At 41.3% G+C, this 27,983-nt stretch overlaps 1 protein-coding gene across 1 annotated transcript; it reads right to left on the reverse strand.

The window, feature by feature from the left end:
* Window positions 1-27,639, reverse strand: LOC143302309 (SH2B adapter protein 1-like). Its single transcript, XM_076616919.1, has 6 exons — window positions 26,688-27,639; window positions 18,817-19,043; window positions 15,401-15,447; window positions 12,337-12,516; window positions 6,866-7,065; window positions 1-3,955 (listed from the first exon to the last, which is right to left on the reverse strand). The coding sequence occupies exons 1-6, from the start codon at window positions 27,420-27,422 to the stop codon at window positions 3,566-3,568; spliced, it is 1,779 nt and encodes a 592-aa protein (XP_076473034.1). The 5' UTR covers window positions 27,423-27,639; the 3' UTR covers window positions 1-3,565.
* Between the last annotated feature and the right edge of the window lie 344 nt (window positions 27,640-27,983).

Consider the following 27,983-nt stretch of genomic DNA (forward strand, 5'->3'; position numbering starts at 1 on the left):
ACACACACACACACACACAAACACGCATCTACACGCAATGTAAGAAGAAGAAAAAAGAAAACTGGCCGTGCTGACTGCATGGCATAGCTTAACTCTCTCCATACGAACGGCGAAAAAGACGACGTCAACAGCGTTTCACCCCAATTACCATCATCAAAATATTGCAAGCGGAAGGCTCTTATACTTAAGAGGTGAATGCTGACAAAGAATACCACAATTCTGACGACGGAAGCTAAAGGTTGGGTCATTCAGACACCCGCTGGACATCCGAGGGGTGTGTGTAGAGGAGAAGAGAGGACTGGCCGTACTGAGTGAGTTAATACCGTCTGAAGAAAAGAAGCACCCTCTGCATATCTCGCACACACAGGAACAGTGCCTGATAATCACAGGATAGAAACAGCGGAAAAAGAATTCAGTCCTTTCTTTGACCCACTATCTAAGGCAGCTGAACTCCATTTCCAGAGCAGATTCTTTTATCATTCGAGAAATTTTTTATATATATATATATATGTCCAGAGCATGTTTCTACATACCATCTCCTGTCCTGTGCAAACTACTATCCGCCTATGCGGAGAAAACGAAAGTACTACGGCCGATAATCTCCCGGAAGTAGGTAACCTCCCCTTTTTCCCCCTGGCTAATATAAACATGCTGTTTAAAAAGAAAAAAGAAAAAAAGCACAATGAAAATAAAAAACCTAAAGGCAGCGTTCATTCTTCCATCACCTTAAAAGAACAACAAAAAACAAACCCTCAAAGTTTCAATGTTTGACGAATAAAAGCATTATTATCATTCTAACTTACTGAAAAGACATGAGAATCATGTAAAAGAAAAAAAATCTATATCATCAGAAAAAAACCCAAGAACACATGAAGCCAGTTGTTTTTTTCATTCTAACTTTTAAAGCAAAAATCTTGAACATTTGTGTTTTTGCACCTAGCTGAGCCCCCCCCCCCTCTCTCTCCCTCTCTCTTTATACACACACACACATATATATATATAGAGAGAGAGAAACACACACACACACACACACACACACACACAGATGCATGCATACACACACTAACACACACAAAAACACACATTATGATATAAGTCATACATAAACACTCTTTTGTTCAAATATCCATCTATATATGTTCCTCAGTCACCTGGGAAACGACCATTTCCACCTGTTTGTATCCTGTTTCACACACACACACACACACACACACACACACACACACATTTTTCAATTTACATGACAGTTCTCCACAGCATCAAATTGATCAAAGCATCCATCATATCATTCAGATGAAGATCTCTTTTTTAAGTCTTGCCTAAAGTCTGTCTTCAAGAACAAGTGCACAAACATCTGGATTTCCTGAAAATTCTGTTTTTCTTTATTGAAAATAAAATAATAACAAAGTTTCCTTAAAACTGTCAGAGACATAAACAGCATATTAAAGAAACTTTAGCAATGTTTGTCTTGACACGAATAATTTTATTTCCCATGAACCGGGGCACGTTCTTAGACCACCTATCTACAAATGAAAGCTATTCTGCGTTGGAATAAGTAGTACTTATCTAGTACCAAAAATTCAGACTGAAGGTGGTATTCCTTTTTTTCTGATTGTTCACACACATAGCCCCACCCCACCCCACCCCAAACCCAACTCCACCCACACACCCCCAAACACATACAGAAAAGAGAATACCAGTGATTATGATAACACACACTCAAGTTACATCAGAGTGCCCTTAAACTGAATGCCAACAACAACCAAAGTTCTATTTCTTCCAAATAACCATCATATTCCAAATAAACTGTCTGTTGTGAATAGACAACACAAACACTTTGAGTTCACTTCAATTCCAAATTGAATTCTATTCATATCCAAACCATTCTTTGGTTTGAACATTTTTATTTCACAATTTCTATTTTGACTACTTTCATGCCTGTATAAAAAGCAAGTCAGAAAAGGCTCTTGTCAGTCTTCTCAATGATTTTTTTTTCTACCTCTCTTTGTGCATACATATCACACTATAAATACTAACCCAAGGATTGCTAGATTAATATACAAACTGGGCACGCGCGCACACACACACACACACACACACACACACACACACACTCACACACACACACACACACACACACACACACACACACAAACACATGATGTACACAAGCACATACAAAAAGCACATGCACAAAAGCAAATGCAAACACACCTGAGTATGCAAGAACGTCACACACACACACACACACACACACACACACGCACAGAAACACAGACACACATACAAACACATGCATGCATGGTTCTGTTATGTCAACACATTTACACACACAGACACACACACAACCACACCAACCCACATGCTTGAAGTAAGTTGAACACACACACACACACACACACACACACACACACACACACACAAGCACAAACAGTAAACCAAGAAATGTCTACAGCAAACACTGACTGCAACCCTCTCATCACATGAATTAGTACAATAGTCGCCGCACATCACGTCACTAAAATGTTCATTCTGTACACAGGACTTCTGGGTCAAGTCAAGAGTTAAAACAAACTCTCCCCTCATAACAGCAGCTTCTTCCAACAAAATTCAAAACAAAACCACCTCCACATCCAAAACCTTAGTTTAAGGATTTTTTTTTTCTTTCACAAGTGAAATTTTGCTTTTCTTTTTTCTTTTTCTTTCTTTTTTTTCTGAAAGTGTTCTGTTGTTTTTTAATCTCCTTCTGGGACGCTGAGTTATTTCCCCTCCACACACGAAATCAGTTTTTTTTTCTTCTGAGTGATGAGATGAAGCTGCCTTTGTCCTGTTCCGTGCAGTCACCTTCAAATAAAGCAACAAGCGGTTGCTGGCAGCTTGCAGTCTTCAAAGCTGTCAACAATTTGTGTCAATCAAACAAAGGTGAAACGGCTGTCGACGACAGCTCAAATTCCAAAACAAAGAAGCCGCTGTCAAACTGCTTGTGTCTTTAAACAAAGAACTCAAGAAGTGATTTGTTTGTTGTCAACTCCATCAAACAAAGAAAGAGGTGGCTGTCAATGGCTAACGTTCCAAAACAAAGAAGACGTCGCTGTCGACAGCCCGCGTCTTTCAAACAAAGAAGAAATAATAGCTGAAAGCCTGTGCTCTTCAAAAAAGAAGCTGATGGATCAAATCAAATCATGTTGCTTACAGCCACATCCAACCGCAACGCGGCCACTTCAGGTCTGATTGTTGAAAGTTCATGTTCTCTCAAACAAAGGAGTAGCAGTCGTTGACAGCTCGCAACTTCAAACACAGATGATACAATTGTTGACAGTTTGTGTTACCCAAACAAAGAAGTGACTGTTGTTTGAAGGAGAATATGTTCTCTCCAACAAAAGAAGCAGCGATTGTTGACAGCTCATCTTCCAAAAAAACAAAAGTTGCCAAAGCTGTCAACAGCTCATGTCTTCAAACAAAGAAACGACAACTCGTGTTCTTCTGGCAAGCTTGCTGTTCTGCAAACACAATGAAAAGCGGCTCCTCGTTTGTTTTGTTTGTTCGACAGGAACCAACGTTTCTCTCAAACAAAGGAGTAGTGGTTGTCGACGGCTCGGGTCCCATGCTGCTGTGCCCCTGACGACTGCTCCCGAACCACGTTCTCTATCGAGGATGTTCTCGACCTCACCGACCCGCTCACCACCACAACGTCACGATTCTCCATCCCGTGGTGAGCGGAGAAGGAGCCGCGTATCCCTCCGCCGGCCCCTCGGGACAGGTTCCGGGGCAGCGAGGACGGTGTGTGAGGAGCCTCAATGGCGACGATGTAGTCCGTGAGCGTGACGTCTGACGTGCCTCCTGACTCCAGGGGGATGGGGTGGGTGCGGAAATGCTCCAGCATGTCGAAGATGGTTTCGAACCACAGGTGCTGGACCCGGCACTTTCGGTCGCTGTTGATGTTCATCCGCAAGTGCTGTGGGAGGGAAAAAAAAAGAAAGGGAAAAAAAAAAGAAACAAGTTGTGATGAAAAACCATCCATGGGCAAAATAACTGCAATTGTTCATCTGGAAATCGATCATTTTATCTATTTATTAAGACATCTTGCGATAACAAATATTCTTCAATCTCTATGCTGGAAAAGAAACAAACTGAGTAAAACCATCCAAAGAACATTTTTTCTTTATAATAATAATAATAAGAAGAAGAATGAACCATTCTAATAACACATGATCTTCAATAATGCAACTTGATGTGGTGTAAGCACACAATGCGTGAAATTACATAACACACACTCACATAAACTGCCATCCTCAACCTCACACAGCTTTCAACATACCCAATGGAATGCTTGGCAAAAATAACCATGCCTTCAGAAAGATTTTAAATTCATTCTGGGTTGGAGGTAGTGTTGCACAGTCTGAAAAGCAGCAATTTTGCTGCACAAAAGTAATGCAATCCCCAAGATGAAGAAGTCCAGAAAAAGAACGGTGACCTGAAAGCTCAATCATACCTCAGTGAGGTGACAGCCCTTCACTGACATCCTGACCCGTGAGCTCAATCATACCTCAGTGAGGTGACAGCCCTTCACTGACATCCTGACCTGTGAGCTCAGTCATACCTCAGTGAGGTGACAGCCCTTCACTGACATCCTGCCCTGTGAGCTCAGTCATACCTCAGTGAGGTGACAGCCCTTCACTGACATCCTGACCTGTGAGCTCAGTCATACCTCAGTGAGGTGACAGCCCTTCACTGACATCCTGACCTGTGAGCTCAGTCATACCTCAGTAAGGTGACAGCCCTTCACTGACATCCTGACCTGTGAGCTCAGTCATACCTTGGTAAGGTGACAGCCCTTCACTGACAAGCATAGTCGTCAGCAGCAGTCAAGGGATTAAGTCATTTTGAAACAGATAGCGGGGTAAGTTCTGCCAGCAACAATTTTTTCTTTCCCCCTGCCTCAGTTCCAGTTTCTCAAGATGGCATCACTACGTCTGAACAAATTCATACACACTACACCACAACTGCCTGGCAGATGCCTGACCAGCAACATGACGCATCGTGGTCAGTCAGGCCTTGAGTGCATGCATATATATATTTGTGTACCGTCTTCTTCTTCTTCTTCTGCGTTCGTGGGCTGCAACTCCCACGTTCACTCGTATGCACACGAGTGGGCTTTTACGTGTATGACCGTTTTTACCCCGCCATGTAGGCAGCCATACTCCATTTTCGGGGGTGTGCATGCTGGGTATGTTCTTGTTTCCATAACCCACCGACTGCTGACATGGATTACAGGATCTTTAACGTGCGTATTTGATCTTCTGCTTGCATATACACACAAAGGGGGTTCAGGCACTGGCAGGTCTGCACATATGTTGACCTGGGAGATCGTAAAAATCTCCACCCTTCACCCACCAGGCGCCATCACCGTGATTCGAACCCGGGACCCTCAGATTGACAGTCCAACGCTTTAACCACTCGGCTATTGCGCCCGTCATTTGTGTACCTATCAGAGTGGATTTCCTCTGCAGAATTTTGCCAAAGGAAAGCACTTATGCTGCCAAAGGTTCTTCTTCTGTGCGCCAGACCTCGGTTTGTCATATTATCCGAACGACTAGACGCTTGTTTTCATTTTCCAGTCAAACTTGGGAGAAATGTGAAAAGGAAATTTTCTATCTAAAATTACGTTTAAATAATATACGTACCGTGACCCAACTAGTGCAGACTCCGGCAGGGGTCTGACATTCCTGTCCTGTGCAAACTACTATCCGCCTATGCGGAGAAAATGAAAGCAACTACAGCCGATAACCTCCCGGAAGTAGGTAACCTCCCATTTGTCCCGCTAGCTAGCGCCCTCTTTTTCCAGCAGCCATCATGATTCCTGTTCCTGTGCTCTTCATACGGCTAATTTTTTCCTATTTTCTGCCTGTCTGTCGATTCTCTGGCATTCTTGTTTGTTGTCAAATTATGTCTCCAACCAGGTCATATAATTATGTAGCTCAATTGGGGAATCGTGCTAAAATTAAGGCACGATCACAATCGATTCGCTGACACTCTGGGCCCTCTACTCCTGGCCCTCTCAACAACGCCAACCCGCCACCTCCTCCACTTCCTCCGCTCCCTCCGGTCGACTCCAGACCTCCACCACCTCCTACACCTCCTCTGGTGACTTCTAGAGGTTTGCTGCCACACACTCAGGTCAGTGTTGCCTTTAATGTCATTTTTATTGATCCGCGAACGCACTCAGCACGATCCGCGTTTTCTCGGCCCTGCCATGGGTTTTTGAACCCACACCTTCATAGATGTCTGTACTGGCGTTCAGCCTCTTACCTCTGCCACCTTCCTGCTCACTCAACCCCACCTCCCAAGTCGAAGTCGTCTAGTATCAAGCTTCACCTCACCCTCCACAAACTAACACACCACACATTCCTTCTGACCTTTGTGCGACCTTGAAATCTGAAGGTCAAGTAATATTCTGTGTTTGTTAACCTCCCCAACCCCCAACCCCAAGCCCCCAACTCCCAGCCCCCAACCCCCAGCCCTCAAACATCCCACTTGATCCCACCTCCAAGTCTTAGTTCTCTACCTTTCCGTTTCAAGCTTTCACCTTACTCTCCACAAAGGAACAACACCACACGTTTCCGATGAACTTAGCATGACCTTGAAAGTTTGAAAGGTCAAGATGCTTACAATGTACAAAAGGAACACCTTCACCATTCCAAATGACCTTTGCATGACCTTGAAAGTTGAAGGTCAAGACATATTCTAAGCTTATTCCCCACTGCATCACTCAACCCCACCTCCAAGTCTTAGTTCTCTAGTTTCAAGATTTCACCTCACCCTCCACGAAAGGAACACCACCACAACAACAATTTTTCCAACTGACCTTTGCACGACCTTGAAAGTTGAAGGTCAGGACGTATTCGCCTGTGCGAGTTTCGCTCTTGCGCACCAGGAAGACGCCGTGACCAGAGGGGCCCTGCTGAAGCACTAGCTGGGCGGCATCGGCCCTGGACAGCGTGCCGTGGAACCATGGGTACTCCCTCAGACGTGTGTCAATGGAGCCCTCTTCACCTGGGTCTTGCTCTGGAACAGTTGTATGATAAACAGTCGTATATTGTTGCTTATAGTCCGGCCAACCACACATGGCCTTATCAGGACTGCCAAATGGCACAAATGCTCAACTACATCAACACAAGTGTCACATCTACCTACACACACAAAAAAAACCCATCAAGACAAACTCACAAAACACAGTTCATGACACATTATCCTAACCATTTATCTCCTTGATGCAAATATGACTTGACTGCGCTAAGCACTTCAGCCCTTCTGCTTAATTTATCATCCTCAGTTTACAAAAAAATCATAAAAAGGGATTGAAAAATACTTAAAGCCAAACAAAAAATACATTAAAAAAAGGCCACACAGGCAAATAACAGTGCACAATGGCAGGCCATCCTAGTGTTTACAATTTCACTAATTAGTTGCCAGAGCAAAACAGCACAGACAGTACATCATAGACTGTGGAAAAAAGAAAAAAAAAAGTGTCAAGGCTTGCTCGAAAAAAGAAAGGGAATGGACTGGGAAGGCAGAAAAAGGAGACAACAGTGAAGGAAGGAAAAAACAGCAGAAATAAAGAGTGATATAGAAAAGAGGAAATTTCTAGCACAGAATTTCCAGAAGGCGGGAATGCTGTTTATACTGAGAGAACCCAGCATCCCATGGGGGGATGATAGTCATTCAGGTCCAACTACAACCATCAGAATAGCAGAGGAAGCATTTGCTGTCCTGACTATCTGGGCTAGAATCTGATTTCAGTGGAGAACATCTTGCCCAAGTCACACCCCCACTCTCTCAGCCATGAGGGCTTTAAAGACAAGTTGGCGTTTGATGGTCCCCAAATGCCAGCTAACTCCCAAGGCTGCAGTCATAAAAGGCAGTGCAATCATGCCTCCTAGTCTGAGAGTCATAGTCCTTCACAAAACATTAGGCTGTATATGAATTCCCTGTTAACAGTGGAGAAACTGTTGATAATACAGCTCACTTTGAGGTTGGCTAAACTGTAAGCTCATGTCAGTCTCTGATACAAGACGAGCGCCGATGCCTTCCGGAACAGTACGACAGAGGTTCTTTTTTTTTTCTGCTGCCCCATCATCTGCACCATTTCAGTGGCATCACTCCCACTCTGCTCATTTAGATTCCCCCATACACGGCCACATCCAGGTTCATCCATCACAATTCCAGCATCGGCAGTCCACAGGGAACCATCGATGTTAGGTCGCCAGGAGGCCACACACCAGAGGAGACCCTGCACTGCTGCTGAGTCACTTCGGTGGTGTTCAGTGATGCCTGTTCTGATTCAACGTACTTAGGACACCACCTACTAAGCCCCCTACTAACGACAATAATGGCTTAGTCGCGGAGCCAGACTGAATGAGCGTCCCTCCCAGTGTGGAGACCGCCACACATCCCTCAAACAACAGTCCCCCATGAATCTGCCGACACTGAAGACACTGACAGGACTCACCCCAAGCACGGAAGTGGAGGGTTATCGAAACTAAGGTCACCATGAGAGCAGGGCATGAAAGGCCACAGACTTTGAGACTGTTTTGTTTATACTGATGATGATGAAGGAGGAGGAGGAGGACGATGACGATGATGCTATGGAGGTCCATTTTGGTTTAGGACAAGGCTGTACTCAACGCTTCCTGTCATAATGATATCCCAGCATTAACCAGGCCCGAGAGATACAGACACTTGCAGTGTTGGTCAGGTAATTAGAGCAACACACCCAAATATGCATCCTTTAAGTGGATGGCGCTCGACTGTGTGGTCCCAGTCTCCCCATTTAAGCCCACAGCACACTCAAGTCTGGGTAGGAGCCGGCCACGGGCTGAAAACTCCACCTACACTGGGATTCGAACCCGCGTCCTCCCAGCCTTCAGTCCATGACGCTAACCACTTCGCCACGGCGGCGACAGAGTATTGCTTGACTTTTCTTTGTTTATATGAGCAGGTTTGTGCATAAAAATTAATTCCAATGTTATTTTACTTACCATTTTTTCATGTGAGTGTTCGTCCATAGAAGGCAATTTCTAACAATCGATCAATCAAAAACACTTTATCAATCCACATGGAAATTAACTTGTACAATCACAGGCTTCGTTGTAAACACCAACATAAAATGAACATGCGTAACATAAAAAGAGATTAAAACTAGTCAAATAAGAATTCCCAATAGCTGACGATAGACTTCCCCCCCCCCTCCCTCCACCACAAACACAACTACACACTTTGAGACAACAGGGTACTGGACAACAATATTTACAAATAAAAACATCCAACAAATAAAAGGTATGTATAACTAAAATATGCGCGCACATGCACACACACACACACATGTATGCACACACACACACACACACTTGGTCACTTGCCATTTTTGTCTGAATATGAGCTTGTTTGTTCGTAAAAGGTCATTCCAATGTCATTTTGCTTGGCGTTTTTTGTTTACTTTTTTCATGTGAGTGTTTGTCCATATAGACGTTTATTCCTAGGTTGCTTAACATTCCATTTTTCTTTCTGAATGTAGGCTTATTTTTCCATAAAAGGTCATTCCAATGTTATTTTGCCTGGCCTTTTCATAATAATAATAATAATAATGGTATTTATATAGCGCTGAATCTTGTGCAGAGACAAATCAAAGCGCTTTCGCACCAGTCATTCACATGCATGCATAACTCTAAAACTGGAGAAACTAAAGACAAGGAAGAGGCAGGGAAGGGAGGCTATTTTGGGAAGAGGTGGGTTGTAAGGCCAGACTTCAAAGAGCTGAGTGTGGAGACTTGACAAAGCGAAAGAGGAAGTTCATTCCAATTGCAAGGTCCAGAGACAGAGAAAGAACGGCGGCGAACAGTCGAGTGTTTGAATCTTGGTATGCATAAACAGAGTCTGAGTATGTCCACATACGGTCATTCCTAGGTCACTTTACTTGCAATTTTTGTCTGAATGTGGGCTTATTTGTACATAAAAGGTCTTTCCAACGTCATTTTGCTTGGCCTTTTTTATTTATTCTTTTTTCATGAATGTCAGTGTTTGTCCATACAAAGTAATACCTAGGTCACTTTACTGGTGTGAAGACAACAGATCTATGAAATGTCCCATGAACATACAAAAATAATTCCCCGAATCAGATTTAGCAACCTCCTTCATCTCCTTTGATTAATAAGTTTATCGCAAACTATCCATGCAATGCACATGCTACTATTGAATATATGCATAAAAGGAAGACAAGACACAGCAATACTATGTTTACTGGGGGGAAAAAAGTCCGTTCAGGCAAATGTAGATACTGCAAGATCTTCACACTAAGCACAAAACACAACAGCCTTTCTATGCTGTGAGTCGCATTTCAAAATCTATTGTTTCAGTTAAGTGTGATCCGTTTACTTTAAAAATATACTTCCCACAGTATATTCAGGCTAATGTCCCATTATAACGTAGAATTTTACTGCTCCTGGCAGATGTATGCATCAATATAACTTCCGTATCAAGCAAAAAAAGTTCCTACCTGAACTGAAAATGATAAACTGACTGCCATTAATCATTATGTCAGTTAAAAAAAAAACCCACTAAATTTCGTGGAAAAAAATAAAAATGTAACAGTAACCTAACTATGGACACAATTTTGACTTCTTTAAAAAAAAAATAATAAAAAAAATCTAAGTGCCCTTCCCTGAGGCGCACTTTCATTTCAATTAGAATATATGGAAAGAACTTTTTTTTTCCCTATTTCTAAGCCAGGTTCTGTGTCAACAAAGTATTTCCAATGAAAATTAATTCATTAAAGTTTACCACAGACATACATGTATGAGAAAAGGACACACACATAACTGAAACCCAGGGTTATAACATGGACTCACATTGTGAGTAAAGACACAGGTAAGCAACAACAACAACAAAAAACAACAAAAATGAAACAAAAAAGAAACAACAATAATACAAAACATTTCAACATGAGACCAGAGTAAACACGAGGCAAAGCCTTCAAGACTCACTTGTGCTTCGCGCTTTATCCAGTAAAGGAATCATGAGGAGAAAAAAAAAAAGAAGAGATTAAAAATATCACTGAAAAGTGCTCTGTATTAAATATATATAAAAAATTTTTTTAAAAAGCTTGGAAAAAAAATTCACACACACACACACACACACACACAAACAAACAAATGCATGCGAGTGCGATCGAACCATGCATGTTCAGTTCCAAAGCAAGCAGACTAATCCCCACTGCTACAGCTCATCTGACATCATTTGATTGAATTTAATAGTTAAAAGCAAAATTGACGTTTTCTTCTTCGTGTGACAAATAGATATGATTGTAGTGGACGAAATAACGCCGTTTTTAAATCATGTTTTTTGTGTCTGTTATTATATCTCGATTATTCTTTTATTTCGGCAGTAAATGAGACGTTGCCATCGCTTCAAGTCCACCGCAACACATTGCAGATCTACCTCTGGATCTGCACTGATGAACCAGTCTACAATGGGCGGAAAGAAACGATCGAGTCAATTTTTCTTTTATGTTCATTCCAATTAATTCAGTGTCCACTTTAGAATATTCATATGTAGTAAACACGCTGATGATGTAGTTAGTATCACTGTATGTGTCCTGTCCAGAATTTGTGTTTCTTTCCTTTTAATTGTGAACAAGAAAAATGAGGTCGTTGTCTTCAAACACAACCTACCTTCTGGTAGGCCTAACTCAGTGGGAAGAGGTTTTCAGAATTTTTGGATTTCGGAAAGTAAATGAAATAAACCGTTAATGATTCGTAAATACGGCTTAACTCGAAAGACTTACAACCTGTTAATGGTATGACTGTGAAGATTTTTTTTCATACCATGTTTAAGCCAAGTTTGATATTGACAGACAAAGTGTTTCCAGAGAAAATGACAATGTTAAAGTTTTCCACGGACACACAGACACACACAGACACACACACACAGACAACCGAACACCGGGTTAAAACATAGACTCATTTTGTTTACACAAGGGAAAACAAACAAACAAACAAACAATTCAAACACCACCTTTGAATGAATGAATGATATGGATACTTATATATAGCACCTATCCTCAGTCGGAGACCAAGTCCTAAGCGCTTTACAAGCTCAGGGTCATTTACACAGCAGGCTGCCTACCTGGGTAGAGCCAACTGACAGCTACCATTGGGCACTCATCATTCGTTTCCTGTGTCATTCAATAACATTTCAAGCAAGCCGCGATTCAAACCTGGGACCCTCAGATTAAAAGTTCAACGCTTTAACCACTCGGCTATTGCACCAGCCTCCACTCACCAAAGCTGCTGTCCAAGCGTGCCGCAACGTCAGGGTTGCTGTGGTTGTGCGACGTCAACAGATCCTGCGAGTGTCCCATGCTCCAGGGTCGAGGGGTGGGGCGGGGGGGGATGTCGGGGGTGTTGCTTCCCAGGCTGCCCTGCGACGAGCTGCGCCGTGCCGGGGTGAGCTGGCTGGAGTCTGCTGAGCAAGTTTCAGTTTCAGTTTCTCAAGGAGGCATCACTGCCTTCAGATGAACCTATCTTACACACTGAACCACATCTGTCAGCTAGGCAGATGCCTGAAAAGTAGCAAAACCCAACTCCCTAGTCAGGTCTCAAGTGCATAGGTTGCTAGTCTTTCAGAAGAGGCAATCAAACTAGATCCCCTGTGCAGCATGCAGTTAGCACAGGAAAAAGAACCTGTGGCAACAAAAAGGGTGCCGCTGGCTAAACTCTGTAAAAAAAAAATTGCACTTTGATAGTAAAATGAATACACTTGCAGTTGCACTTGCCGACAGGAAAAAAACAGTACAGGTGGTGCTGCACTGTGGCGAGACGCTCTCCCTGGGGAGAACAGCCTGAATTTCACACAAAGTAACCTGTTGAGACAAAAATGAAATAAGATACAATGGGCTGGTTGCCAGTCTTTCAGATGAGGCAATGAAATGAGATCCTGTGTGCAGCATGCACTTAGCACACTTAAAAGAACCCACGGCAACAAAAGGGTTGTCCCTGGCGAAATTCTGTAGATCAATCCCACTCTGATAGTAAAACAAATACACTTGCAGACAGGAAGAAACAAGAGAGGCAAGGCCTTCAAGACTCACTTGTGATAAATTAAGTCCCCTAGCATTAATTACAGAGTAATTTCCCTTTTTTACTATCTGCACCAAAACGTTTGCAAAATAAATAAAAATTCCATGCTTAGCAAAAGAAGTTCCTGTTTGAACAAAAAATGATAATAATGACTCCTCTTGTTGTTGTGTCAGAATAAGAGATCAAAGTGCCAAGTTTAGAGAATACAAAAAATATAAATATAACAGTAAATTCAATTTGCATATAATTTGGCTTCTTTTTTTAATTTTTTTGTGCCCATCCCAGAGGTGCAATATTGTTTTAAAAAAGATGACAGGAAAGAACTGAATTTTTCCTATTTTTATGCCTAATTCGGTGTCAACTGACAAAGTATTTGCTGAGAAAATGTCAATGTTAAAGTTTACCCGGGACACACAGACACACACACACACACACAGACAACCGAACACCGGGTTAAAACATAGACTCACTTTGTTTACACAAGTGAGTCAATAAAGCATGGGTGGTGCTGCGCTGAGGCAGGGCGCTCTTCCTGGGGAGAACAGCCCAAATTTCACACAAAGTAACCTGTTGAGACAAAACTGAAATACAACACATCCGGCTGAGACAACACAAACCATAGCTATCCCCTGTACTCAAGAAAACAGCAGCCAATTCAACAACCACAAACTGACTCAAGGTGTGCTTGTAAAGTGGTTTTCTCAAATAACCTATGTTTCTACCCAAGCAAAGTACACACAAAGTCAACTTCTTTCAGCAGTTTAGAGTGAGCTGGGCAATGAACCAAACCAAGCCTAGGATTCTCAACAATGTGAAAAAAAAATCAATACCCCTTGATACCGTCTCCTTCACTTCCTCCGGCTGTACTGAGATGGATGTCTTAGGAGCTGTGGGAATTACCCAGTCTCACAGTGTGAAAAGGGATCCATTTTATCTTCCACATTATCAGAACAAAACAGTACCTGAACACTCAATACAACAGTTTTACTGCTACGCACCGCTCTCTCACACACACACACACAGACACACACACAAATCTGCCAAGTTTTTCTCTGTCCTCAACTTAGATCTCTCTCTCTCTCTCTCTCTATATATATATATATATATATATATATATAGTGATGGCCTAGAGGTAACGCGTCCGCCTAGGAAGCGAGAAAATCTGAGCGCGCTTGTTCGAATCACGGCTCAGCCGCTGATATTTCCTCCCCCTCCACTAGACCTTGAGTGGTGGTCTGGACACTAGTCATTCGGATGAGATGATAAACCGAGGTCCCGTGTGCAGCATGCACTTAGCGCATGTAAAAGAACCCACGGCAACAAAATGGTTGTTCCTGGCAAAATTCTGTAGAAAAATCCACTTCGATAGGAAAAACAAATAAAACTGCACACAGGAAAAAATACAAAAAAATGGGTGGCGCTGTAGTGTAGCGACGCGCTCTCCCGGGGGGAGAGCAGCCCGAATTTCACACAGAGAAATCTGTTGTGATAAAAAAAAAATACAAATACAAATACAAACATACTCTGATTCATTCCACTGCCAGTAAACATTAAGAGTGCAATAAAAAAAAAATAAAAATGCCAGTATTAGAATAGTTCATGGCAATAGAACTCACTATGAAACTGAATTCAGCATACTCCTTCAGATTTAAACAAAGCTAATTAACGTGCGTTATAAAGTCAAGGTTCTTCTTCCAATCAAAACAAAGCTAAGTGCCTTGCATTGAAACTGGCTGAACCAATGGTACGATAAGGAAATGCTTTGTTAAAGCAGCACCTGATGTTGATGATGATGATGATGATGATAACAACATATATATATATATATATATATATATATATATATATATATATATATATATATATATATATATATATATATATAGTGCTGAATCTTGTGCAGAGACACATCAAAGTGCTTACACACCATGCATTCACATACATGCATAACAGACTCCAACTCAGAAAGATAAAACTTATGAGAACACACATCACATAAAAAGAAAACTAGAAAGACAAGCATGAGGAATGGGGAGGCTATTTTAATTCCACCACGAAAAAGAATCAAAGCCAACATGGGTAACACTATACTGTAAAAGACACAACATATTAGTTTTCTAGTTTCTAACACAGTAACAAAACAGTGATGTTCTAATCATTTCATCACACAACTGCCTGTTTTCAGACAGCGATGACTTAGTCACAGAAACATTTTCATCACAAGAGTTCTAGTTTCTGTGTCAACTGTGAAGGTGCAAACAACGAACCTTTTCTTTCAATGGATCCTGACGGAGCGGTGGGTAGCCTTGGTCGACTGCAAGACAGAAACAAAAACAGTTCATAGTTTGTAGTAGCAGTAGTACCTTCTTTGATACGAAGTGAGTGTAATGTGTTGCTGTAGATCTTTGCACTGTACTGTGTTGTGCTCCGCTGTGCTGTGCTGTGCTGCAATGCTGTGTTGTGCCATCCTATGATGAAGTGTTGTGCTGTGGTATGGTGTGCTGTGCTATTTTATGATGTAATATTGTGCTGTGGTGTGCTGTGCTGTGTTGTGATGTGCTGTGTTGTGGTGTGCTGTGCTGTACTATCTGATGATGTAGTGTTGTGCTGTGGTGTGCTGTGCTGTGGTGTGCTGTGCTGTGATGTGGTGTGCTATGATGTGCTATCTTATGATGTAGTGTTGTGCTGTGTTGTGTTGTGCTGTGTTGTGGTGTGCTGTGCTGTGATGTGGTGTGCTATGATGTGCTATCTTATGATGTAGTGTTGTGCTGTGCTGTGTTGTGATGTGCTGTGTTGTGGTGTGCTGTGCTGTACTATCTGATGATGTAGTGTTGTGCTGTGGTGTGCTGTGCTGTGGTGTGCTGTGCTGTGATGTGGTGTGCTGTGATGTGCTATCTTATGATGTAGTGTTGTGCTGTGTTGTGCTGTGCTGTGCTGTGCTGTGCTGTGTTGTGCTGTGCTGTGCTGTGCTATCTTATGATGTAATGTTGTGCTGTGGTGTGCTGTGCTGTGCTGTGTTGTGCTGTGCTGTGCTATCTTATGATGTAGTGTTGTGCTGTGTTGTGTTGTGCTGTGTTGTGGTGTGCTGTGCTGTGTTGTGCTGTGCTGTGCTATCTTATGATGTAATGTTGTGCTGTGGTGTGCTGTGTTGTGCTGTGCTGTGCTGTGCTATCTTATGATGTAGTGTTGTGCTGTGCTGTGTTGTGGTGTGCTGTGCTGTGTTGTGGTGTGCTGTGCTGTGCTATCTTATGATGTAGTGTTGTGCTGTGCTGTGCTGTGGTGTGCTGTGCTGTGTTGTGATGTGCTGTACTGTGTTTTGGTATGCTGTGCTGTGCTATCTCATGATGTATTGCTGTGCTGTGCTGTGATATGCTGTATTGTGGCATGCTGAGCTGCGCTGTGCCATGCCAAATCCTTTTATTTTGTTTTATGTTATTTGAATAGTTGTCTTGAACAGTTGTCTCTGAGGGGGTGTGTGAGGGGGGTGGGGGGATAAGATATCTGCTGTCCATGAAAATAAAAAAGTCTTAAAAAATTAGGTGCAGGTGTCAATGAGAAGTTGCTGGATGATGGCAATTTTTTTTTTTTTTTTATATGAATTTCTAGATTAATTCATTAAATGTAACTTTACTAACAAACTTGAGCATCAAATTAATACTAACAGCATAGTGAAAGATGAATCATTTCACAAGCAAGGGCAAAGAGGTTGAAAAAAGACTGAAACTACCCTGCTTGTTTGTAAAAGAATATAAAATAATGATGATGATAAAAAATACGAAGAAGAAGAAGTAATAACAATAACAATAGTAGTAACAATAATAACAATAACTAATAATAATGGACACTTATAAGTTACATAGCACACTATCCAGAAATCTGCTCTGGGTGTTTTACAAAAACACTTATGTTTACATAAGACATTACATCAATGTTAGTTGTTACATACACACTGACTACACACACACACACACACACACACACACACACACACACACATTTTAAGATACATATGTACCTAACAGCTACCGTCAACACATATGCACACATAGGCACGCACAAACATACATCAACAGACATGTGCACGCGCGCACACACACACACACACACACACACACACATTCATATACATGCATGTAGTTATGTACACATACATATGTATACACACACACAGTCAAGTACAGCTAACACAAAGGAAGTGGACCTGCCACAACTGAACTTACTGCTGAGGGAAAAGGTGAGTTTTGAGACGAGATTTAAAAGATGCAAGGGAATCAGAATGACGGAGGTTATCAGGGAGCTTGTTTAGCGATTGAAAAGAAAACGATCTGTGTCAATAGATCTTACTTCTGATGTGAGGTATCCTGAGAAGTTGAGTATCAGAGGAAGAACGGAGCTGGTGAGACAGAGTATAGATATGGAGGAGTTCAGAAAGATACTTGGGGCCAGATCCACTGACTGCAGAAAAGGTCAGAGTGGATAGCTTACAGTCTATCCGATCAGAAACAGGCAACCAGTGGAGAGACTGAAGGAGAGCAGAAACATGATCAAATTTAGAAGATCTGCAAATGAGTCTGGCAGCGTTATTCTGAACTCGTTGGAGTCTGTCTAACAGATATTTGGGAAGACCAACCAAAAGAGAATTGCAGTAATCCAATCTTGAGAGAACCAGAGCGCATACAAGTGCTGGTTGCATCAGTTGAGAGATGGTGGCGGACAGAACTGATTCTATGCAGTTCCAAACAGGCAACTTTACAGATATTTGAAATGTTCTGCTGGAAGGAAAGAGACTGGTCTTGGATTACATCAAGACTGCGAACAGGAGGAGAAAGTGATCAGAACTGAGTCAGGAAAGGAAGGATGTTGACGAAACTTCTCTGGACAGGCTATCATAAATTCAGTCTTATTGTCATTTAGTTGCAGCTTATTCCAGTCCTTTAGGCCAGCAATGCACATAAACATAAATAACAAAACAAGTAAATATATATCATATAAAAAAAAATTCAAATTTCAGATTATACAGATCACACCAGTAAATCAGCCTTGGGGGCTAGCTGGCCTTCGGTGACCATCCCAACGCCAACTGTCCTAAAACCCTCCTGGCCGAGACAGTGGGAAGCTGACCTGCGAAAATCACTCTCCGCTGTTATCAAAATTAATTCTAGCCCATGTAGCTGGGACAGCAGCCACCTCCTCTGCTGTTGTGATGGTTACAGTTGGACAGTGGAGTGATGGCCTAGAGGTAACGCGTCCGCCTAGGAAGCGAGAGAGAATCTGAGCGCGCTGGTTCGAATCACAGCTCAGCCGCCGATATTTTTTCCCCCTCCACTAGACCTTGTGTGGTGGTCTGGACACTAGTCATTCGGATGAGACGATAAACCGAGGTCCCGTGTGCAGCATACACTTAGCGCACGTAAAAGAACCCTCGGCAACAAAAGGGTTGTTCCTGGCAAAATTATGTAGAAAAATCCACTTCCATAGGAAAAACAAATAAAACTGCACGCAGGAAAAAATACAAAAAAATGGGTGGCGCTGTAGTATAGCGACGCGCTCTCCCTGGGGAGAGCAGCCCGAATTTCACACAGAGAAATCTGTTGTGATGAAGAGAAATACAAATACAAATACAAATACAAATACATACATGTCACACATGTATACATACGCTTTGTGACCCAAATCCACTTACACTGCCCCTTCTTCTGACGACAGGGATTCAGGGACAGGATCAATGCAATGGTGGATGGCTTGGATCCACATGCGAAGCTCTGTGCTGTCTGACGCTTCGATGACGTACTCCAAAGGGCCGTTACCCTTCAGAACCAGCGTGTTTTCCCGGTCTGGCATCTCCAAAGCCGTTGTCTCCCGCACCTCTGTGATCAGCATGCACAGCAGTCCGGTTCGGGGCTTGACAGACTGGCGGACAGAAAGAAAATGAATGATTTTGCTGTTTTCCCCCTGGTCTTGGACAGTTGTACAGACATACAGATAGATTGAGAGATCTACAGATACTGAGATCTATAGATTAGATAGACAGATACATCGTAGATAGATAGACAGATAAATAGATAGACAGATGCAATGTAATGTTGTATCAGTAACAGTAGCTCAAGCAGGCGTCACTGCGTTCAGACAAATCCATATACGCTACACCACATCTGTCAAACAGATGCCTGACCACCAGCGTAACCCAACGCGCTTAGTCAGGCCTTGAGAAAAAAAACTAATTTTTTTTTTTTTTTAAATAATAAATAATGATAATAATAATAATAATAATATTAATAAATAATGACAACAAGAAAAATAACAGCAACTACTATTATATAAGGTCAAGCACAACACCGATAATAATGATAATAAAATTAATAATAATAATAGCAACAATTAATAACAAACAAGATTTTAATATCATATAGAATCATCTTTTGTGTCATTAATGACTGATTTTCTTGTTTTCAGTTTCCCAGTTTTAGTTTCTCAAGAAGGCCGCAATGAATACAGACAAATCATTATATATATGCTATGTGTACACCATACCTGCAAGACAGATGCCTAAAAACCGCATTATAACCCAACACACTCATCAGACCTTGAGAGAATACTATCTTGTGCATCTAACAGAGTGGATTTCTTCAACAGATTTTTGTTTGAGGACAACACTTTTGTTGTCATGGGTTCTTTTTTTTTTTCAGTGTGCCAAGTTGTGCGCTGCACACGGGACCTCAGTTTATCCTCTCGTCCAAAAGACTAGATGCTGTTTTTTGAGGACAACACTTTTGTTGTCATGGGTTCTTTTTTTTTTTCAGTGTGCCAAGTTGTGCGCTGCACACGGGACCTCAGTTTATCCTCTCGTCCAAAAGACTAGATGCTCAGTTTGATGATTTTCCAGTCAAACTTAGGAGAAGAGGTGAGAGCAGGAATCTGCTGCTCCTGCTGCGTTCACTCGTATGCACATGAGTGGGCTTTTACGTGTATGACCGTTTTTACCCCGCCATGTAGGCAGCCATACTCCGATTTCAGGGGTGTGCATGCTGGGTATGTTCTTGTTTCCATAACCCACCGAACGCTGACATGGATTACAGGATCTTTAACGTGCGTATCTGATCTTCTGCTTGCATATACACACGAAGGGGGTTCAGGCACTAGCAGGTCTGCACATATGTTGACCTGGGAGATCGTAAAAATCTCCACCCTTTACCCACCAGGCGCCGTCACCGTGATTCGAACCCGGGACCCTCAGACTGACAGTCCAACGCTTTAACCACTCGGCTATTGCACCCGTCAGAGCAGGAATCAAACCCAGACTCACAATAACACTGTACTGGCAGATAAAGTATCTTAACCATTCTGCCACCTTCCTCCTTAGATTTTTTTTTTTAAAGTTCCCGTGCCAGGAAATGAACTGGTCTAAACCAGTAAACGCAATATGTGCAAATATCTAGGTCTATATAGGTCTGTATTACATGTACACACACAAAAAAAAACATTTTACATATATTATATATATATTCAAAGTGGATGGATGGACTCATGGTAATGTACCCCACAAAGAAGCCAGTGTCCACAGGTTCATGTCTCATACATTGACAGTGATATGGTTAACTATTACCCCCCTACCCCTTGCCCCACCCCCCTCATCCCCCCTCCCCCTCCCTCTTCCCCCTCCATGACACTTGAGTGGTGGTCTGGGTGCTTGTCTTACAGGTGAGGTGATCAATTGAGTGCAGCATACACTCTGTCTTTATCATTTTCCTGTTGACAACAACTGCTTGGCTAATAATATCGGTTATGGGCTGGAGCTGCAGGTCTATGTGAAAGGCTTTGACTGACTTATATAAACAGAAGAAGAAAAAAAAGACACAAGATTTTACTTTTAATAGTTTTATGTTGTATAATAACTGACATACTGTCAGTACCGGTTTATTCAATAACTTAAACTTCAGTCATCTGGACAGTTCTGAGTTCACCACCATGCAACTTAACTCTCTCCATACGAACGGTGAAAGAGACGATGTTAACAGCATTTCACCCCAATTACCATCATCAAAATATTGCAAGCGGAAGGCTCTTATACTTCAGAGGTGAATGTTGACAAAGAATACCACAATTCTGATGACGGAAGCTAAAGCTTGGGTCATTCAGACACCCACTGGACATCCGAGGGGTCTGTGTAGAGGAGAAGAGAGGACTGGCCGTACTGAGTGAGTTAAGTCAACATCAAGGGTTCATGTTTAAAGGACTGTTTTTCACATTGTGACAAAGCTTGACAGCTGCAGCCAATGTTCTCATGCGAAAGGAAATTGACTGACCCCTCCCCCTTAACCGAGTTTGATGTGAACAAGTCACTGTGTTGTTCTGAAATGAACCAAATGGTGTGACCGAGGAGAGCGTCAAGACTAGAATATTTGATGCTGGGGAGTGTCTCTGAAAAACAAACTTGGCGGCGAAAGGCTTAAACTGTACAACATGAAACAACATAGTGTGTGACACAATACAATACAATATGATACCATACAGATCCGCTACAGAATGCCTTACGGATCTCCTGGCCAGACACCAAACATCCTGCTCCATATCAATCTATAGTGCAAAAGGCTCGACTGACAGGGCTGAGGGAAAACGCATATTCTAAATTGTTTTCTTGTTGACAATAAATAACTGCTTGGCTGTTAGTCTAGCTGCCAGTGTGCAGGAACCTGACTGAATCAGTCACTGATTAAACCTCAGTCTTTCTGAAAGGCTGACAGTGAAGCATGGTTGTCTTTTTTGTTTGTTTGCCGTTGTTGGTTTTTCTGTTGTTGTCGATTTTGGGGGTTACTGTTATTATGTGCTCTGTGTGTGTGTGTGTGTGTGTGTGTGTGTGTGTGTGTGTCACTGTGTGTGTATGTGTGTGTGCGTGTGTGTGTGTGTGTGCATAGTCATAGTGTGCATGATTTCGGTGTGTGTGTGTGTGTGTGTGTGTGTGTGTGTGTGTGTGTGTTTACATGTGTCTGTGTGTGTACTTGTGTACTTGTGTGTGTACGTGTGTGTGTGTGTATACATGTGTGTTTACATGTGTCTGTGTGTGTACTTGTGTGTGTGTGTGTGTGTGTGTGTACTTGTGTGTGTACTTGTGTGTGTATGTGTGTACTTGAGTGTGAGTGTATACATGTGTCTGTGTCTTTGTGTATAGCAGTATATTGTACAACTAATACAAGCAGGCATGTAAATAGCTCAACAGAATAAACTGTAACTTAGTCTGATAGATTTGAGATAGCAGTATCACACCTCAAGCCATCACGGCTACCATGACTGAACAGATGCAAGCTTGTCATGAACATACATCCTGCTTCAGTTATTAATCAAACTAAACAGATGCAAGCTTGTCATGAACATACATCCTGTTTCAGTTATTAATCAATGTCCAATCAAAAATATACTGTATTGTATCATTTTACTATTTTTCTTTGCCACAACAGATTTCTCTGAGTGAAATTTGGGCTGCTCTCCCCAGGGAGAGCGCATTGGTACACTGAGAGTGCCACCCTCTTTTTTCTTTTTCTTTTTTTGTACTTTTTTCTGCCTGCAAATTTTTTTTTTTCCCCCTATCAAAGTGGATTTTTCTACAAAATGTTGCCAGGGACCGACACTTTTGTTGCTGTGGGTTCTTTTATATATATATTTGTGCGTGCTGCACACAGGACCTGGGTTTATCGTCTCATCCAAATAAATAGCATCCAGACCACCACTCAAGGTCTAACGGAGGGGGAGAAAATACTGGCGACTGTAGGATTTGATGCAGTGCGCTCCGATTCTCTCACTTCCTAGGCGTTACCACTTGGCCAACACACTACCCATTTGTTGACAACAGACAATTGGGACATCTGAAGTGTTGAGGAAGTGACTTTTCAGTTTTCTACTAAAGCATTCATCATGATAATTAGACCAGAAGGCTACACCCAAAAAATCCCCACACCCACTCACAAAACTACAAAAGCATACAAAACATATGGACTGGTAATAACTCATCCAACGGTAAGACACACGATGATTTGAATGAAGAATTTAAGATTAATGATAATTTGGAACAGGGTTTATTTAGTTTGAATTCAATGTTTCATAATGTAAGAATTAAAATTAGAACATGTACCTCTTTTATGGCACGTAAGAATGTATCTCAATTGTTTCTAATACAGAAACTGTCATTGAATAATTAACAAATTGTATCATAATGATAGTGTCTCTTATTCGGAAACTGTTTCTTAGATGTAGGCTATAATTCTGTTTAGTGATTATCTGTGTGATAAATCAAGCTGCTATGTTTTATTACTTTCATGATTTAATTCAGCTAGTTTTTTGTGTAGTCTTTTTATTGTTGTTGTTGTTTTAGTTTTCCGTTTGTTTCTTTATCTTCTTTTATATATATATATATATATATATATATATATATATATTTCTTTTCACCTTTATCTTCTTCATAGTACAAATTGTGTCAGACTCAGCTGCTGGCTAAGAGACTGTGTGGTCTAAGTGATGTGCCTTTGGATGCACCCACAATTTCCAATCCAATTAATAAAGATGTATTGCATTGTATTCTATTATGTTGTGTTGTACTGCATTGTACTCTGTTGTACTTAATTGTACTACATTCTACTGCATTGGATTGCATTGTATTGTAGGAATTATGTTTAACACTTTAGTGTCTCGTCATGTATACTGGTGATTGTAGACATCCCGAATTTATAAAACCTATTTTCACATTGTAATGTTACATTTTAAAATAACAAATATAAGTAATGTAACAAGGGAAACAAATGATTTACATAACAAACGTTACAAGTCAAAAACATCAATGTTCCCAGTGAGTGAAGATTACACACAAGGATGTCACTTTTCCGCCTGGATGTAGCTCAGAAACAAAGAGAACGCTGACACATGTCTAAGTCTCTAACACTTGACACACACCAAATGTTATGTACAGTAAGTACCTCCACTTAAATGTGTACATTGTACATATGAATTATGATCTGTCTTTCCAGATTGTTCTATCCTTCATTCTGAGAGGAAGTTCCAAATCATCCACTGTTTGGCGCTGTTACTGTTAGGGAGATAGTAAAGAAAAAACACTCCATAAATATATTCATTGTGTGTCACTATCATATCATATATCCTTCCATATTATCCAACAAGCACTGCAATTGCTTAAAATTACAAACATGAAACACACTTGTAAATGAACAATTTGTATTCAAGCTTCAAGAAAGTTATGTAAGATGAATTCATAACTTATATATCAAAACATTCTTTGGCTGTGCATATATTTAACTTTGTGTAACTGAAAGAGTGAGCGGGAAGGTGAAAAGAAAAATAGAGAGAGAGTGCACGGGGAGGGGGGGAGAGAGAGAAGGGAAGAAAGAGAGGGAGAGATAGAGTCGTTTGTGTGCGCACGCGTGTTATCATCAGTAGACAAGTGCAATGAGTAACACTAAGAGAATTTAGACAAAAGACAAACAAGAAAAATTACTTGATAAGACAGAGAGAAAGGAAAGAAGGAAAAAAGAAAGATTAAATTAAAAGAAAAGAGAAAGAAAGAAAAGATATAAAGACAGAAAAGAAGGAAAAGAACTCGAAGGAAGGAAAGTTGGCAAAATAGGAAAAGATGGGAAAACATCAATGAATTAGTCAAAATGTTATTACATTCATCTTATAACAGTTTAGTTCATGAATGCCCTTTTTTATTTTTTTTATTTTTTTTTTATATTTAAGTTATTGCTTACAGAATAACAGCCACCCCTTTCCCTTGTCAAACAAAGTAACACACTCACTGATACAGTATGCTTGACACTTATGGTTTCACTCTTTTTTTTTTCCAATCAGTATGATTCACTTATTACTTTTTCTCAGTTTCTCTCCTGTTTCAATGCTTACAGTGCAAATTATATAAGTGTGTGTGTGTGTGTGTGTGTGTGTGTGTGTGTGTGTGTGTGTGTGTGTGTGTGTGTTTTCAAGCTCGTAAGTAAAATGATTTGCTTTCAGCTTGTTCCAATGAAAATCTAAAATTCAACATTAACTGCAAAAAGTAAAAGTAACAGTGACATTCTGTGTAGTCAGAACAGAAGTCAAGCAGTCTAGAAAGATACACGATGAATATTACAGTATTAGTATTACAGAGAGCTCTAGATTTCCTTTCTTTATCAATATTCTTCCAAAATGTGTGTACACAGAAGGGGCGGAGATTAGTGGAGGATATCTATGTAAGTATACACACACACACACACACACACACACACACACACACATATATATATATATATATATATATATATGGGATTCTGTCCTGACAGTTCCAAATCCAGTGAACCCTTGTAAAGCTTGCCTGGTATTCACATGTTTAGAGTTAAATACTACAAGTGGCTGATTAAAAGGAATGTCAACACACTTCCCACACTCAACATCATTGTGACCAAAAAAAAATAAAGTGTACACCTAGTTGTTTTTAGTTCACACTGATTCTCTCCCTTTGACAGTGTGAACAGTACTATCAGATAAAACTTTTTGTTGTGATGAGTTAAGGTGTGTTGTAAGTACGCATATTGCACTGTGTTGTGTTGCTTTATCATACCTTATACGGTGAGAACATAACATTAAATGGTGTGTTGGTGGGACACATCTCTGTAATGTGGCGTTGCCTTTATATGCTGTTTGTAAAACATGTCTGTGTGTCTGCTGTAACAGGTTTGTCTGCTGCCTGTTACTGTTAGTATAAGTTGTGCATGCTTGTAATTTTTAAAATATTTTATGTGTGCATCTCCGTGTGCATGTCTGTGTGTGTGTACATGTATGTGTGTCTACATGGCTGTGTGTGCAAGTACATCTGTGTGCATGGCTGTCAATGTCTACGTATCATTCTATGTATGTGTGTACAGCTGTATGTGCATGCACATGTACGTATACATATATATAATTGTTAGTGTTTGCATTCACCACACGTGTGTATGGTTGTCAGTGTATGCATGCATGTGTGCAGTTGTGAATGTGTGCATGCACACATGTATGTGTATGGCTATGAGTGTGCACATGTGTGTGTGTGTGTGTGTGGACATGTGTCCAATATAATGTACTGTAGTCATGTATGCCATGCACACACAATAACTGTGTTATTCTTACTCAGCTGACATGCACAATCAAGACAATGTATAAAACAATGTGACTTATTTTTAGCAAGTCATCCAGCAAAACTTCTAGCTCTCCTATATGTACACTAACACAGTAAAAAATAAAATAAAAAATAAAAAAATGCATTGGATACTGCAGCTGGAATTAGTGCATCATAAATTACATTATCATAATGAGACAGAATGCTACCAAGTACCATAATGATAATGGGGATATAAACATAAAATCAGCTTTTGGAACAAGCTTGGCCATGTATAATTTACCACTTGGTTCCTCTATGGGTTATAATGGACAAGAAAAGAATTCGCAGCTTGTGTCTAAAATTCATCAGTGATAATGATTAAACTGAAAATGAAAAAAACATACATTTATCCACACCAGTGGTAATTTCATTCATCCATTTACCTTTGGAGGTGAGTAAAATTCCAAAAGATACCCTCCAGTGGCTTTCACAAGCACCAGCCGTGTCTTCTCCCACTTGGATCTCCCTTTGGAATCCTCCCCTGGCTGCAAAACGTGGACAATGCCTTCTCTTTTGACGCCCCCCTCATTCCGACTGTTCATAAGCTTCCCCTTGTGTTTCTTCTCCTTGTATTTCGATGACTTTCTGTGGTGATTATTATTGTGATGATGTGGGTGCGGGGCCTCCGCACAGCCACCCCCGCTCTCCACCTCGTCTGACGTCTGCTTGAACAGTCTTGATTTGCGTATGTTCTTGAAAGAAAGCCGGCGTAAAATTCCTTTCTGATTCTTGCGACCTGGGCTGACCCCTCTATCGGAGTTGCTCTCTTGGTCAGCGTAGTCGTCGGTTTCTCCATTGTGAGCCCCTCTGCGAAGTCGTGTGACCTCAGAACCGGTCAAGTTGGTCGTCGGTTCACGGTGGTTGGTGTTATTTACTTCCGCGAGTGATTCACCCACGAACGATGATCGTTTCAATTCGTAGTCGAAATGTCGAAGGAAAAATTCAGTGAATTTCTTGGCATAATCGTTCGGATCCCGTGACCTCCCGACAGAAGGAGTGTTCCGATCGAAGGCCAGGAAATGTCGAACAAAAGTTTGAGCTGAACTCGAAGCATGTCTTTCGCAAAATTCGGTGGTGGCGATCTCACCATCTCCTTCTCCGTTCACGATGGTGGCCATTGAGAAGTCGACTTCACTTATGTCACATGTTCTCCTCGATTGTAAATGGATGATATCAACAACAATTAACAAGAGAACAGCAGACTCTCAATGAGCTTCGGTGTCAACTCATTGTCAGCGCGTGTACACTGTTGCTCAAGCAACGTCACTGCACAAGCGCAACATGCAACAGCGTGTAGCAGCCGACATGAGGAAGCCTCGTCTCTGTCTCTCCCACACAAACAACACAACCACCACAGTGTCCTGCAAAATAAGCAGAATGATCGCGCATGCGCGTTTCCTTTTTTAGTTCCGCCTTCGCATTCCATTCAACCACAGGTCTTCGGAGACATAAAATCAATACACAGATAAACAAGTTTCGAAAGAAAAAGAAAATACCCGTGAGCTGTGCAACAGGTCGCTTTTAAGATATGAAATGAAAGATTGATTGTTTGTTCTGCTTCTTGGATACCGGTTACCTTAATTTTGCCCTTGACAAACTTTCACTGCACATGCACGGTCGCACTGACGAATTAACTTGAACTGACGTCAAGTTCTTGTGATCTCAAATACTGATTCCAG

The sequence above is a fragment of the Babylonia areolata genome, chromosome 29, assembly GCF_041734735.1.
Source record: "Babylonia areolata isolate BAREFJ2019XMU chromosome 29, ASM4173473v1, whole genome shotgun sequence".
Taxonomy (NCBI): Eukaryota; Metazoa; Mollusca; class Gastropoda; order Neogastropoda; family Buccinidae; genus Babylonia; species Babylonia areolata.